Below are 16184 nucleotides of genomic sequence, written 5' to 3'. Positions count from 1 at the left end.
CTGTTTTAGCTCCCCAAAGGAATTCAAATGTTCCAAGAAATGGGTGCTACAAAATTACAAGTAAAAGAGTGGCAAGATCACAGAATGAAACTGTAGCTACATTGAAAAGGTGGTAATTTTCACAGATCTTAAATTCCAATCAACAAATGAACTAAGGAGCAGAGAGGCACAATCTTTTCCAAGTAAGTGATTACCATTAGAAGCCATGTTGAGTTTTAAGAAGTGAGCATAAAGGCAGATATTATACAAGTTTAGAATCGAAAAGAGTTTGCATAGCAAATTAGCATATTATGAAATTTAAAAGTGGAGAATATTTCTGTAAGAAAAACATACCTGAAAAGCTGTCATAAATGAGCATCTCTTTATAATGTCATTTAAACCGCATGTATGTATAGCAATCAGATTGGATAATCATCTTTCAATTTAAATTGCTGAATTTGTTTGATGGCTTTATCTTCTTATACTTGCATGATTGGAGGCAGCAACAGATTCTGTATGGCTGCTTTTTCTGGTTCTCTTCCTCAGATTAGATGTTTTGAGAGAAAAGGCTGAGATGCTATTCCATACAAATGAATTTAGTGGCAAGATTTCAATCTGCTTTAATAGCATGAACTTCAACAAAAGCAATCTCTTCATAACTGATATTATGTCTTTAGTGGTCTTATTAATGGTACAGAGTTTCAAATGAGGATGACAAACCACTGCAGTTGCCTAGCAAGTATCATGATATATCCTTGCCCCTTTCCCAACATGTATGGTGTTCACAGGGCTAGGTCAACCATTAGGCAGAGAGAGACAACTGCCTCATGAAGCAAATGTTGATCAACAGCAGCAACAGCACACTGGCAATTTCTTCTGAGCCACTGGTAGTTCCTTCCATAAGAGAATGGAACTATGAATGGGAAGAGTGATGGCACAGTTCTTGACTCTCTGGAATCATTGTTCATCACAAGTCTGGCCACTAGCAGCTCCGAAAACAAGCCACACCAGCAGGGCAGATGTGCTGTTGGCCCAGCTGTTCCATGTACAATAATGTATTTTTGCATTGGATTTGGCCCAGTGTGTGTGGTCACCATTGTGGTTAGTCCAGGGCCAGACCTGGGCATAATGCTCCAGACTGGCCCTGGATTAAGTGGCCAGAGTAGATGTATCCTGGGACATTTAGTAACTTGGAGGCATCATGGTGGATTGAATGTTCACAGGGTGATTCTGGGAGTGAACTGCTCAGCCCCTTAGAACTGTTGCTTGAATGAAATAAATGTTTTTGTCCTGTTTCAGATATAATTCACCTCAAAGCCTTCTACTGCACAAACCTTTTAATATTGGGATTTGACTTTTAGCAGTTCAGACAACAGGTTAGTCCTCCTCCTTCTTTCTTCCTTTCCTCTGTCACCTGCCTTTCTATAGGTTACTGAAGTGTCCACTGTGTAGTCTGGCTAGCATCCTTAGTAAACACTGAACATGTGACCTTGTATGCCAAACATATTGCTTTACTGCTGATACCATAAACTTGGTACTTCTTGGCAAAATTAAATTAAATTAAAATATTGATAAATATTTCACCAAAAGGACCAATTTATATTAGAGATACTTTGGAAATAAGAAAAGTAGAAGATTATATAGTGAATTAGAACATGCTGGGTGATAAAATTATGAAATGCTGCAAGTAAACCAAACCCATAACTGAAGGTTCAGTAAGAAGGAAAAATTTGGGAGGAAAAAAAAGTATCACATTAATGATGATTATTCATTTTTGGGGGGTAAAATTCCAGTAATGGAACACTGATTGGAAAGCCTCCATGAAAAGATAACAGAACTATTTTTATAGCTACATTTTCTTTTTGGAGGGCATAGAAAAATGCTTTTCAACAAAAGAAGGCTTTCATACTGATTACTTTAGATCAAAATACAGGCTGGTTCAAGTGCTGCCAAAGAGGTTAAGCAGCCAAAATTGATGCAATGCATTCTCGTGTGCTTTGTGTCTGTGGCTATTTGAGAATTCATGGTAGGTACAGCTGGGAAATCTCATGGATACCCTTGTCCAGATCTCAGCTATTAGGGTTATAAAAATATTTTCACATTTCCTGCAGATGGCTAGATTCTTTTCTTTGCTCGTAATTTTAATTCAGAATTCATTACAGACAGCTGTTGGCTGTGATAGAAACTAATTGCTCTTTTACCAGACTCAGCTGTGAGCAGTCAGGCTTCCTTTCCCTTATAGAGTATATATAAACACAGGCAGGAAAAAATTAACTAAATACATGTGGATAAAATGATTCATTGAGAATGCTGATCAAATAATGCATTAAACCACAGTGCAGGTCAAAGGAAATTACAAGACTCACAGGACGTGATAACTATCTGGAAGTAAGGATCATTGTTAAACTTACATTGATGATAAGTTAAAGGGTAGTTATTCCTCTTTAACTAAAGAACAGAGGGATGTATTTTAATATGTGATCCATCCAGTCAGCAAGACTGACCACTAACCCGCTGGAAAAATATTCAGTAGAAACAGGAAGACTAAGCAGAGACTAAGGCATACAATGAAGAGACATAATGTAATTTTATACTCATAGAATTATGCCTCAGTTATTCTATCCCACCTTGTTATAGAATTGTAACATTGCACAACCAAATGTGCATTATACACTGATGTATGAGTCACAGTGTGCAGCCTTATTATTAATGCACAATGTAAAGCATTAAATATACAATGATTTGCAATGGCACCACATATGTAATTTGACTTTTGTAACCTTCAACTGAACATGGACATTACACACAGGCTAATCATCTTAATCATAACAAGCATAATGATACAACTTGCACAAGAGAAGTTATAACACTTGCAACACCAACAGGATGCCCATCAAAATCTCAAAGCAGGACACTTGTGTCTCTTCTGTTCCTACTCCAGAAAAGAAGAGATGCAAACTGCACCAAAATGCTTGTAGTTATAGTGTCAAAATGAGATGCAAGTAAGCCTCCACATTACATATATCACAGAGTTTTCTTGACAAGATTTGTTCAGTGAGTTTTTATCTTTGCCTGTTTTATAGAAGTCTGTAATTCGCATTTTTCCAAAATTGTCCATCTGGCTTTTTTCTTTTGTTCATTTCATGTACATCAGCAAGGCATACAAACACTTAATCAGGACAAAGGTCTCCTCAAGGATTGGTCTAGATACAAAAATGCAAAAAATCTTTCATGGAACCTCTAGACAACACCTGGAATACTGTGTCCAGTTCTGGGCATCACAATTCAAAAAGGATATTGACGAGCTGGAATATGTCCAGAGATGGGCAACAGAAATGGCAGAAGGTCTGAAAACCATGCCCTATGAGGAATGGCTTAGGAAGCAAGATATGTTTAGCCTGGAGAAGAGAAGGTTAAGATGGGCCATGATACCCTTGTTTAAATATTTGAAGGGGTGTTACATTGAGGATGGAGCAAGTTTGTTTTCTGCTGTTCCAGAAAATAGGACCCAGAGTAATGGATTCAAACTACTGTACTAGAAAAAAGATTCAGCCTAGAACTTCTTGACGATAAGAGCTGTTTGACAGTGGAACACACTGACTCAGAGAGTGGCGGAGTCTCCTTCTTTGGAGGTTTGGAGTGCTCTGATTGTGTCTTCCTGTATAACAGGAGGTTGGAGTGGATAGCTCTTATAGTCTCTTACAACTCCATGATTCTATTCTAACATCACTGAAGCAAATGCTAAGACTTCTATGAAGTTCTGAAAACAAAGTAAAGCTCCCATATGCTTTCTGGTACTATTTTGTTCAGATCTGATTAGCACCTGTTTGCCAGCATTAATCCAACTTCAAATACAATCATGTGCTTTCTCAGCTATCAACAGACCACATGCTATACACTCTGTCTACTGCAGATTCTTAAAATTTAAGCCTGCATTTCAAACAGTAAGTGCTCATTAAAAGGATATTTAATTTTACAAATTAAAGCGCATCAGCATGGAGGCATAAATTGGGCTGTGATATTTCAAAATTGCTCTGTAATAAGCATAATATTATGCAGAGGAAAAATGTGTATGTAAATGAGGTGTTCATGAGTTATTCATCAGGATTTGTTCCACTGTTTGGTGAATGGGACCAATGGCCATGGAACTGTTAAGCACCAGCTGCAGGAATGATACTCCCATTGTTATTACCAAAGCTCTATCAGGGCACATATTGATCTTTGGAGACAAACAGATAAACCAATAATAAATGCAACAACAGCTCCTTCAACTTTATTAATGCTGGCTCTACAACTGGGCAGAGCAAGGTAGCTGTCTCAGGTGTTCAACCTAGGAGGTCTCTCAAAAGGTGTTAGTGGATAAAACTGTGTGCCACATGGCATGTCTTCTGCTCCCTAAGCTAGTTCACATCTTTCAGGTGAACTGGAGGATGATGACCCATAACTAATACTGCAGAAATTTCAGTGGCATACAGCTTCTCCATGTGGAATGGATAAAGTGCCCATCCTGTTCTTGTTTGCTGCCACAGGCAGCAAAATATCTTGGAATAGCCCTTCCCAATGAACTGACTTCATTGAGGTTTCATGGTTTTCTTAGGGCCCTTCACACTTATGATTTTGTACCAAGAAGATGCAGGATCTCCTTGGTGATGCCATCCTGAATTGATTGGGCTTATAGTTCTCACTACGTTTGCCACGATGGAATTTTTTGTTGTCCATCCACACTTGTGTTCTGAACAGGCCCCCTTTGCCCCCTCAGTGGGTTAGGGCTGAAAGGCCTTGGGAGGCGGGTGGTCTGCAGGAGGGCTCCTTGTTGTTATGGTTAGGTGCCTAAGTCATTTCCAACCTGGGCTACAACCTGGTAAGTGTCTTCAGAGGGGTTTTGCCATTGCCATCCTCTGAAGCTGAGAGAGTGTGAATGGCCCGAGGTCACCCACTGGGTTTACATGGCTGAGCCAGGATTCAAACCCTGGTCTGCAGATTCATAGCTTGACATTGAAAGCACTGCACCACACTGTCTTTCTGAAGGAAGAAGACCAAGGGGGAGGAAGAGAAGGGATGTGGCATCGGCGTCAGTGGTGATGGGGGGCAGGAGGAAGAGGAGGAAGGTAGAAGACCAGGAGGAGGAGGAGGGAAGCGGTGGTAGTAGCAGTAGTCAGGGGGCAGGAGGAAGAGGAAGGAGAAAAACTAGGGGGAAGAAGAGGGAGGAGGAAACAGTCCACATGATCCAGATCAATTCGGTAGCACAGTCTTACTACCGAAGATCTAGATTGTTGTGGGACCCTAAAAAAAGAAGTGGTAAGGGGCCTGTTACCAAATGCACTGTGTTAAATGGACATTTTTGTGCCCCACCTTGCAAATGAACTCTAACAAAATAATCTGGGTTCTACACCGGGTTATTTCATAGTGTGAATGGGCCCTTAGATGAAGCTACAGCTGCGTTTTGAACATGTATGCATTATTATGATAGCCTTTGTCAGAGCAAATATACCTTTTTAATTTCTTTTAAAAGGTCTTTTTGCACATGGGAGAAAGTGCAGGCTCATTTAAGTAGAAAAAATGATATATGGTTTAGATGTTTAGCTGAGGGGAAAGAAATTTAAATGTATTGTAACTGTGTTGCATCTGAAAGTTCAAACCATGTTTTTCCTATAGAAATTTGACAGCTAATTGACAGCCAGTCTGCACCTGATTTTTAATTTTGTCAACAATTATTTGCCGTGGTCAGATTGGCAGGTTATGCTTATGAAAAAATGGGAATTTATTTCTTAATTCCCACTGAAATTGACTAGAAAGAATAATCACAACTAATTTTTCCCACTGATTTAAAAAGGATTTAAACATAACTAAACCTTAGGATTGGGGCCACAAAATATAATTGGAGTACACAGTCTAAGGGAAATCTCGAGGCAGTACATATAGACAGAAAGAAGGCTAATCACACACTCTAATCAGAAACGTAATTTGCCTAGATAGCAAAGAAAACAGTTCACCCAGTGCATTATCATTATTGGCTAACATAGCTGTTTAATTTTGTTCACTTTTTTAAAAAAACTATACTCTGTTAAAAGCTTTTTTGGCAGTCATGAAAATTACATCCACTGTTTTCTCATCAATTCTTTCTGTTGTGTCTTTCTTATCTATCAGTGGAAAGATTATTTGAGAGAAGTTTATGATTATGTTTTTCTTAATCCACTATAAACATAGTCTGTACAGTTCTGAGAAGGGATGAATAGATAGACTTCATTTTGATTACAGAGAATGGGTTTTCTCACAAAGAAGGGGGACATTTACTACTGAAAGAGATGTAACAGTGTCAACAATTAACAGCAGAATCCTGGGTACATCTGTATGTAAGTGTCCATACGATTACATTTGTATAACACTGTAGAGAAAAATGTAGAAAGAAAGAACAATGCTGAAATGGAAGCGGAGTCCAACTTGCTTTTTCCCCCATCAGTATTGCAACATCTGCTCATTTTTGGAACCCACAATGTATTCTCTAAGATGATGCATGCCCTAATCACCTCCACCACCCTCCTTTTCCTGCAATATCCTACCTTTTTCTGCAATATCCTATTCTCTCTCTCTCTCTTTCTCTCTCTGTGGCAGTTAATGTGAGTTAATGGGTTATCTATAGGGTTGCCAGTCCAGGTTTGTCCCAGAGCCTGAGGTTTGCAGGCCAAAGTCGGAAACCTATAGACCACTTCTGGTTATGTCATTAAGCACTGTGCATTAAGAACCAACCACAGTTGCTCACAACTTATCATTTGCACATGCACACACGTACTGTATGTTCCATTTTAGAAATTAAGATAGACATATTAAAGTGAAATTCACCTACATTGGGAAATGTGATAGGGATCGCTTAATCTATCTTATTTGCTCTGAGCCAGAAGGTGGATACTGAGTAGAACAGAGGGTGAACCCTGGCGCCACAACAACTGGGAGTGAAGGAGAAAACTAACAAAGTAAAATACATAGATTCCCCCAGAGAGTCAGTCTGGCAAATTGTTGCAATCTGCTGCTCTTCTAGGTAAGCAAGAAATTTGCACACAGCTCTTTATTGTGGCCTGGAGCTGAGTCCACCAACATGATGAATTCGTAGCATTGCTTCGCACATGGAGATGGTCTATGAGAACTGGAGGCTCAGTACTAGGCCCTGACATCTGGCAACCCTATTCCCTTCTAGTCATATATCATTTTCACTAGCTGTAGAACCTAGTCTGAAACATTTTCTCCTACTTGCACATTTAACCTGTTGCGTGTGTCTGGGCGGGGGCAGATTTGAAGGCAGAAAATCCACGGTTGTCTTCCATTCCTTCTCCTTCATTGACAGGATGACTAGTTACCTTTGTTCTGTGATAGGAGGAAGGTGAGGGCACTGCAGATCTACACGGTTGTGAAAAATCATATGCTCTTTCATTTAAAACATGTATTTCTTCCGAGTTGTACATGAATGCCTACATTCAACATTTAACAAAGAGGAGCCTAAAACGAAAGCTGCTTCTCCCACAACTGCAGCATTAAACTGTGGCTTGTGGAATGTACTTATACTATAGGCACAAAATGATAAAGCATACACAATTTTTCAAATGCTCTCTAAACTCTGTACTGGTGCTGTGGGACTTGATTGTGTTGTAGATACTGAGATGACCATAAAGCAGAAACTGCATGTGAAAAAGTAATGATACTAAGGTGCCTTAGATATGAAAGGGATTCCAATGCAGTCAGGATCATAGAAAAACCTAAAACCAAAGTAGCAGAGAGGTTAGAGTGTCAGATTAGGACTGGGGAAATCCAGGTTTAAATCCCCACTAAGCCATCAAGTTCCCAAAATACCACCAGTCTGCTAATCTCTCATAGTCTAGCCACAAAGGATGGATGTGAGCAGAAAATGGGATAGAGAATCCCATTGAAAGAAAGATGGAATATAAATGTCAATACACTGATAAAGTGAGGCAGGAGGAGAGAAGATGCTGGTGAGTCTAAATATTAAAGGAGCTGCTCATTCACTAGGATGGTCTTCAAAATTTCTTCACCTCATAATCCATGTAAATGAATTACGGCATGTGTGTGTGTGTGTGTGTGTGTGTGTGTATAATTACATGAAGTACAATTCAAAGGCATAGCCATGTTAGTCTGGAAAAAAGTATGCAAAGGGATGTTGTAGCACTTCTGAGACCAAGTGAAAGAGAATTTGGTAGCATGAGCTTTCATAGACTAGCCAATTTGTGGTCTGCTTCTCCCAGCTTCTTCACCAGTTTTGCAATCAACTCACCCTGCCACTGCTGGTGCAGTGTGAAGTTAATTTGGCTGCTTCGGAGCCAAGTAGGACCCCCCCCCCCTTTCTGAGGGCTTTTTCGCAACCCCATTCTGTTTCTAGATGGTCCTTGGGAAATTGGCTTGGATGGCATCTAAATAGCTTGATTCAGCATGATTTGAAAGAAATTTGGATTTTGGTGAGCGCCTAGGACACCGTTTGGGTGGAAGGGAGGTCTATGAAACCACCTCTTAGCCTTGAGACCTGGGAGGTGGGGAAAGAGACACCCCTTGGGACTGCATGGAGGATAAAGCCCTCTCTTTAATTCTTGGGCATTCGGCGAGGGACTTTCATGTTAGTCTTCTTGATGCAGGCCGGCCAATAAATAACCCAACTTTTGGGTTACTGTTGGGACTCACTCAGGTGCTATCGCCGAAGGGAGGCTGCGGAGAAAGTCTCAGAGGTAGACCACCGGTTACAGCTGCTCCTGTCTTTGGCTATTTCCCCACCACGTTTGCAGTTCCATAAAAAATTAATAAACAGGTCAAGTTAATAAATGACCCTGTTTGAACCCACTTTCCATTGTCTTGAATCATTATTCCGGGGGTGGGTGGGCAAAGAATTTGGTACAATGAGCATTCATAGACTTGAACCTATTTCCTCGATTTATACATGCATCTGACGAAATAGGCTCAAGTCCATGAAAACTCCTGCTATCAAATTCTTTCTTTCAGTAAGTTTCAAATGTGCTATAAGATCCCCTTGCATACATGAAGTACAGTACATGTAAATAGACAACAAGAAATTCATTTTTGTAAACAGAATTGATAGCTTCACAAATTCTGTACTACTACTGGATCACCATTAACAAACTCAGTTTCATGCTGTACGAGAGTGTTTTGGTTTTTAAAAAACTTAGTAGATACTCAAAGTATTGGACAACTGGATTATTTTTACTATGTAAATTTCTGTAACTAGAACTTTAAGCAGACCAGCATGATAAGAACCCCAAGATCCGCACAGATATGGTTTGTTCTTTCCCTTTAGTCTACACCAGAAAACTGTCCAGTGTAACTCATACCATCCTATTGATTATATAATGCTGTAAGATGGCATGAATGATTGTCTACATAGAGTCTAGAGCTCCTGGACTCTCCTGAAACCAGTATAGCTGCTTAAAGATGTTGGGAAAACTATGTAGGCAAAACACAATGAAAGGTCATTACTGGGAGAAAAATAAGAAAAGCTGAATGTGCCTATGGATATTATGCATGGATGGATTCTCCATCACATTACTAGGCATGATAAATAAATTCATTGTGTTCATAATTCCAGAGTATCTATTTCTCATTTCCCAAGACTAATAGCGGGACGGAGCGCAGGTTGCTTTGGAAATACATACATGTGCCAATGTGTTTTTAAGCAAAAATATGCAGAAAAATATTTATACATGCAAACATTTAAAATCTGAGCACAAACTGCAAAAAATGTACACAAAATGTATATATTAGGGGAAAAAAACCTATAAAATGTATCCATTTTGGAAAAATGCACGTAAATATATTGACAAATGTCAGTATCGGAAGAAAAACAAGTCTAGCAACTCAGTACACAACTGGAACAAGAATTCTGGTGAGATACTAATATCCATAGTCTTATACACAAGTGAGCTTAGACACACTGAACTTAAACTGAAATAGCTTTAAAAATTCCTCTCAATTGTGAAATCACTTGATATTCAGAAAATAAGAATAATAAATCTTACTGGAATGACATCTTAACTTGAAGACTACAAAAAGAAATGTAAACATATGCATTTATTACATGTCTTGTTAAGGAATGCAAACAGTCCGTAACTTTTATTTCATTCTGTTAAATTTTGATAAATTATATGTCTTTCAAAAATAAAAAAAAGAACAGTATAGAAACCTTCTAAATCTTCTTTGGGTTCTGGAGCTAGCTTGATAATTTCTTGAATTCTGGCCAATAGTTAAAACTATAATTTACCTGGATAATCAGAAGTGTCAGATAATGGGAAAGTAGGTAATATTGTTCTACTGCAATATTTAGCGTACAAAACCATGGAACACACTAATATGATTTTTTCCCAATACTTTGCAATACTTTTACAACAAAGCCTGTGCTTACCTGCAATGAACAACCATTGGTCCAGCATCAGGAGGATTACAGGTTTTGACTCGTCGTAAGAAAGCTAGGAATGGTGTAGGATGTTCTGGAACTCCATGATCAGGCCACGCGGTGAACTGGAATTGCCTTACTTCTCTCTTTTCACTTGATCCATTCTGCCAGAAAAGAACCATCACTAAAATGACTATTTCATGCCAAAGCGGCACTCCAGCATGAAGCAAAGGCGTAATTTCACATCAGTATGAGATTTGTCTCACCATGCAACATGAATGTGTGGTTAATCTACAGCTGTGGCCCATTTTAAATAGCTAGCTCTGTTGGATTTTTCAAAACAGTGAAGAAAACATAACACTGCTGGACAGTTGAATGAGGAGTGATAGCACTTTTTATTTCAGTAGCAGCTAAGTTGTATAGAAATTATTACACACCGGATAAACCATTTAGCAACAGGAAACTTGCCGTATTTGGCTAAGTTAAAAGAGATCAACATGAAAATATTCAAAGTCTGCCAGAATAAAAAGAACAGTTTTCAAGGGGCATGGAAGTAAGGTAAACAAACAATTAAAACAACAACATAATTCTGATTTAAGCCTGAATTGTACAAAAAATGCTTCATAATTGTAAATCTGGGTAAATGTTTAAAGGCATTTTGTGGATATTCTTACCCTGAAAAGTTCAGAAACATGTGTCAAATAGAATTTAGTTCTAGGGAAACTTGATTTTGTCATTTGTTGGATTACAGGGACCCAGGTAGGACAGTACAACACTTGTATGTAACTCTGTTGTTTCTCAATTCAAGGAAAACCTGGGACATTCAAACAGTCTTGCCATACTTTGTCTAATAGTGCATTTCCTAGGAAGTTGAATACAGAATCCAAAAGTACCTTGTAAAGTGCAAATGTTCTAACACAGTATGTTGCCAATTCTACTGTGTCCAGCAAGGTCACTTGGATAAGTCCATATGTTTCTGTTCCTCTGCTTGGCCAATATTGATCACATTTGACCTGCAACAAACATTTCAGGTTTGAATATATTCACTTTAAAACCAAGGCAGTTAGTTTCAAAAACACTTGGAAATGCAAGAAGAAGATACTGTAATATTACCACGTAATGACAGAAGGCATACATTCTATTAGAAAATGAAATGATGGGATTGATCCAGATCACCCAGAAGGAGCATAGAATATGGTTCATTCTGGAGATTCTATGGCTCATTACAAACGCGCCAAAGGGGCGAGGTAGGGCTGAGAAGGGGTGTGTTCGGGTTGAGAAGGGGTGTCACTTCCTGACGTCCCTCGATCCTAGTATGGACCGAGTCCGTACAAAATGGCGGCGCCCATCCACACGGGGGCCGCCATTTTGATGTCGCGGACGCATAGCACCTGGACGCCGCGAGTGCATGACCTCGCGGCATCACTTCCGGGGCCCAGAAAGAAGCGCCATTTCGGCACTTCTTTCTGGCTGCGCCCAGGAACCGTGCGGTTTGGCCGCTGCGGTTCATGGACGCAGCAACCGGCGGTGGCGGCAGACCGCCTATTTTGGGCAGTCTGTAATGCGTCTATATAAATTACTTCTTTGGCATTTAGAATAGCAAGTAGAATGGTGGAGCTTTGTACAAGTTTTATGGAGTAGTTCTTAAAACAAAGCAGGTATTTCAGTAATGCTCTAGGATGGGGGGAGAAACTGTGGAAGGGTAGGGGGCACATTTTTGATCCACTAGAGGGCCCTGGGGCCAGAAAAAGCCTCATTTGCCTATTCCTGCTCTAGGACAAGGACCAGCAACCTCTGAAGGTCCAAGAGGCTATTCTACTCTCCCTTGTACCTTTGCTGGCCATGTCCTTTCTTTGCACTTTCATCTGACTGTCTTGTCCAGTGACAAGGGGATAAGAGATAGTAGTCACACTGTAGCTGGCTTTGCTTTAGCAGATGGCAACAGGAAGGCAATTTCATCCTCTTGGACGTCCTGGAGGACCAGAAGGATGCCTTTGTCACTCCCTGTGGCTAAGTGCAGGACTACAGCTAGCTGCTTGTCTGGCCACTCCCTTTCATCCTCTTGCCACTGAAGGCTGATGTGGAGGGTACCCTGATTTAGGAGAGGTAAATGTAAGCACTGAAATAAGAAGTGGGCTTTCTTTAGTTGTGAATGCTTGAAATACATTTTGTCAGGAAGTGTACATTATAAAACAGTATATTTTCTTCCCAGTCTCTTCAATGAAAGATATCATTAATAGGTCTTTAAATTATATCCCTTCATGGAAAGAGTTCATCCAACAGATTTTAAAGGGCACTTGGTCTGCAGAAGTTTCCATTTCAAAAAATTGCCACTCTTAACAAGCAAAATAAATTTGGACACAAAGCAATGAATAGCACAAACTTTTGTCAATTTTATGCATGGCTGAAGAATTTACATTTGGTTGAAAGTATTCTCCAGGGTGTACTCTGATAGGCTAGACAATCTTTTACAAGAGTATAATATATCATTTCTCTTAAGCTAATGATTATATTATGGTAATCATATCATAACATTGTAATACCCAATGCTTTAATTCCCAATGCTTTGTTAGATAAATAAGGGATAGAATTCAAAGAGCTAAGTTTGGCATTCTCAAAAGGTTGGCTGTGCCCATTGCAATTTTCTACTCTTACTGTTTTAATGGTAGACCCATATACCAGACTCCATATTACTTAGGAAATTCCCTTCATTTACAGAAGAAATATGTTAGGAGTTTGTCAGATGACAAAGCTTGTGTGCTTGATTTAAAAATATAGGTCTGAAATTCCCTTCGGAAACTGTTCCACAATTTTTTGGATTCAAGCATAGGAAAATTGGGCTAGGCAAGTGCTTATTATCTTTTCCACCAAAATTAACATGACTTAAAGGCTACCCAAGGAAAACAACCTTTTTACTTATGCCTGACATGCTATGTTCAAGTTAAACTGCAAAACAATACCATGTGTGTATGTGTGCACGCATGTGAAAGAGACAGAAAGAAAACGTAATAATTATCATTTTTTCACTGCACTGTGATATTTTCCTGCTGGCTTTTTTCTTGCCCACACATTTGTTTTTTAAATCTTTATGTAAACCTCTTGGGATGCTCCAGTGAATGATATTCTTCATTTCACAGACAAAGCATTTTGTTCCCTTTGAGCCATTGCCTGGCCTATTCATCAATGGCACCCAAATGTTCCAGTACAGTCTGTGATGTAGGCTGCTACTGTACCTCTTCAACAACACGTTTGAATTCCACTCATCCTACAAGCATCAGAGATATAACAATTCTGGTGTCTCTAGTAGCCTTAGAATAAAAGCAACATTATTAGACAAGAGGTACACAATTTAGCACATTCGCTCTCTCTCAACTCATTCTGACCCTTGAATGTGTACCCAAATTTAAGATGGTTAGAAATATAAAGTAGTTAAAATCTGTGCCCAGAGAAAGTACTGTACACTTGTAACCTGACAAATTAAAGCACACATACGCTGAAGGGACATCTATTCCCTCATAATCCTGCCCCAGTGATCAGCTTTTAGGATTCTGGTCCAAGTCCTACCACTTTCCATGATACAGGAGACAGGACCTTTTCTGTTCTAGTACTCCATCTCTGGAAATCCCTTCCCTGAGAAGTTTACCCTAGTCTATTTAGGGGCATTTTGTTTGTTTTGTAGCTGAAAATAATCTGTCTGCCCAGTTCTTCTAAGTGTCTTGAGGCTTTACTCTGCTTCTATCTTTTCCCTTACTGTTACATTTATTATTTATTATTTTTACATTGTGATTTCATGTTATTGCAAACTGCCTTAAAAAAGTTTGCTGTGGCAGGGTCTTGGTGGCAGCTTTATGATTAATCTGAAAGAGCTTTAGGCAGTACACAAATGAGAGGACAAAATATTTTAGTTGTGTATCTGTGCTGAAAAGAACAGCACTCTGTCAGAATACAACTGTGAGAGAAAAATCAGTATGCACAGCCTTATGACACATTTAGAAATTCAACTATATACACTATTAATCATATTAATATTTGGATTTACAAAATCCAAAAATCCACAAAATTCACAAAACAGCAGTATCTTTATTGGCCAACCAAAATACACAAAATACATTAAACTAGCTTTTGAAGGGTGTTAAAATCATAAAGAAGAAGCCAATGAAGCTTTGAAAGCTTACATGATGAATTTTGTACATTTTAGTTTGGCCAATATAAGTGTTGTAAAGGATTTTGTTGTATTTTGCTGCATGACCAATACAACCACCATTGAATATGCTACTATTTTAGGAAAGGGTTTTATCATTCTAAAAAAAAGCAGACATAATGTTGAGGTCAAAGGTGATACCAGATCACATCTGGAAACAGAAAGGTCACAGATGGTGCTGTCTTATGTTTTTCTTTGTATACAAATCACAACAGAGGACTCCTACATGGTATTAAATGGATAAATGTCACAGCCTTATGGAGTCACCACTAGTCTCCATGCTTTTGCTTGAAAATGACACATTTGCTGGAATGAATGCTATGAAAGCGAACACTGAACAATTTCTTTTCCAATAAAAATGAAAGCTGACACCCATTCCAAACTTGACGAATTTAAAAATCTACATCTATTACTAAAGAATATTCATGAACCTTCACGCTTGAGCAAACCACAGATGCCAAAAGATGGTCTTGCCTTGCATCAGTGATGCTGAAGGAGGCACATTTCCATATGTAAAAAGATGGGGGAAAAAAATACAAAAATGATGAACATAATTCCTGACATTCAAGGGGAGAGAGGTAATTTTCCGGTAGACAGATCCAGTCTCACTTTAAAAAAAAAAACTCTTGGGGAGATTGTAATAAGTGAAATTTTACTTGCCTTCTTTTCTTCTGCACCTTGAAGAAGCCCTAGTATTGTAGGATATGGCCACTCCTCCCTCCCTTCCCAAACTGCTTGGATATATTTTCAAACTTCAGCAGCTTTGCCAGTTTTATGAAATATTCATTCCATTCCATGCCATGCAGTTTTACTTTCTGTTGATGTATTTGGCATTTAGCATGCCATTTATTTTGAAGATTCAGCTTGATAGACTTTTCATGGCATGCTTACTAATGAACTGCTGGATTGGTCTATCGATCCAGGAACTGAGTACAAAATTAACCTACAGCACTATTCAGTGTAAAGCAGCACAAGGTAGGTGTGAGGTTAAGAGCAACTACTCTTTCTGTCTTGCCAGCTGGGCTATGTAGCAAGATTTTTGTTAGTCTGTCGAATAACACTCATGCACAATGTAAACCGATCAACTTGCTTTATCGCTTCTAGATAAGATAGAATCTTGTTTCCATACATGGACTGGATTCAGGAAGCTTGCAGATTAAGGAACAAGAACGCAATGTACTGATCGATCTGTTACAGTGTAGTGCACATTGCTAGATATCACACTTATAACAGAATTCTAGTTTATCAAAGCATTCTTTGACTCTTGCCAACACCATGAGCAAGGACACAAAGACGAGGAAGAAAACAGTTATAATCTGGGAGGTAATTTAAAAGGGAGTTCAGACAATGGATGCTCTGAGAGTTTCATGAACAGCTAAAGTGAATCAATGCTGGACTCCTTCAGATGGATTGCAATGTAATATCTAGGCTGCATTCCTTGTTATTTCAGTAATGAAAAACAGCCAATGTATTAGTCCTCAAATTCCCCCCCTCCAATTGGTACATATCTCCACCAATGAGAATAATTCAATTACAGTCACCCCTCCTAACTCGCAGATCTCAGATCTGCGCCCTTGAATACCCACGGAGAGGCAACCTCTG

At 39.1% G+C, this 16184-nt stretch overlaps 1 protein-coding gene across 12 annotated transcripts in view; it reads right to left on the bottom strand.

The window, feature by feature from the left end:
- Window positions 1-16184, bottom strand: part of PTPRD (protein tyrosine phosphatase receptor type D) — a 1452104-nt gene that overhangs the window by 44184 nt on the left and 1391736 nt on the right. For all 12 annotated transcript variants that reach the window (XM_089489811.1, XM_089489739.1, XM_089489757.1 and 9 more), the window contains 2 exons: window positions 11275-11394; window positions 10391-10545 (listed from right to left, as the gene is read on the bottom strand). In XM_089489811.1, coding sequence (XP_089345937.1) covers window positions 10391-10545; window positions 11275-11394 — 275 coding nt within the window. The remainder of the gene's footprint in view (window positions 1-10390; window positions 10546-11274; window positions 11395-16184) is intronic.

Source organism: Sceloporus occidentalis, unplaced genomic scaffold (genome assembly GCF_023333645.1).
Source record: "Sceloporus occidentalis isolate IW3139 unplaced genomic scaffold, rSceOcc1.0.p SCAF_1, whole genome shotgun sequence".
Classification (NCBI taxonomy): domain Eukaryota; kingdom Metazoa; phylum Chordata; class Lepidosauria; order Squamata; family Phrynosomatidae; genus Sceloporus; species Sceloporus occidentalis.
Note: the sequence above shows the minus strand (reverse complement) of the source record. Positions and strands in the feature narration are given on the sequence as shown.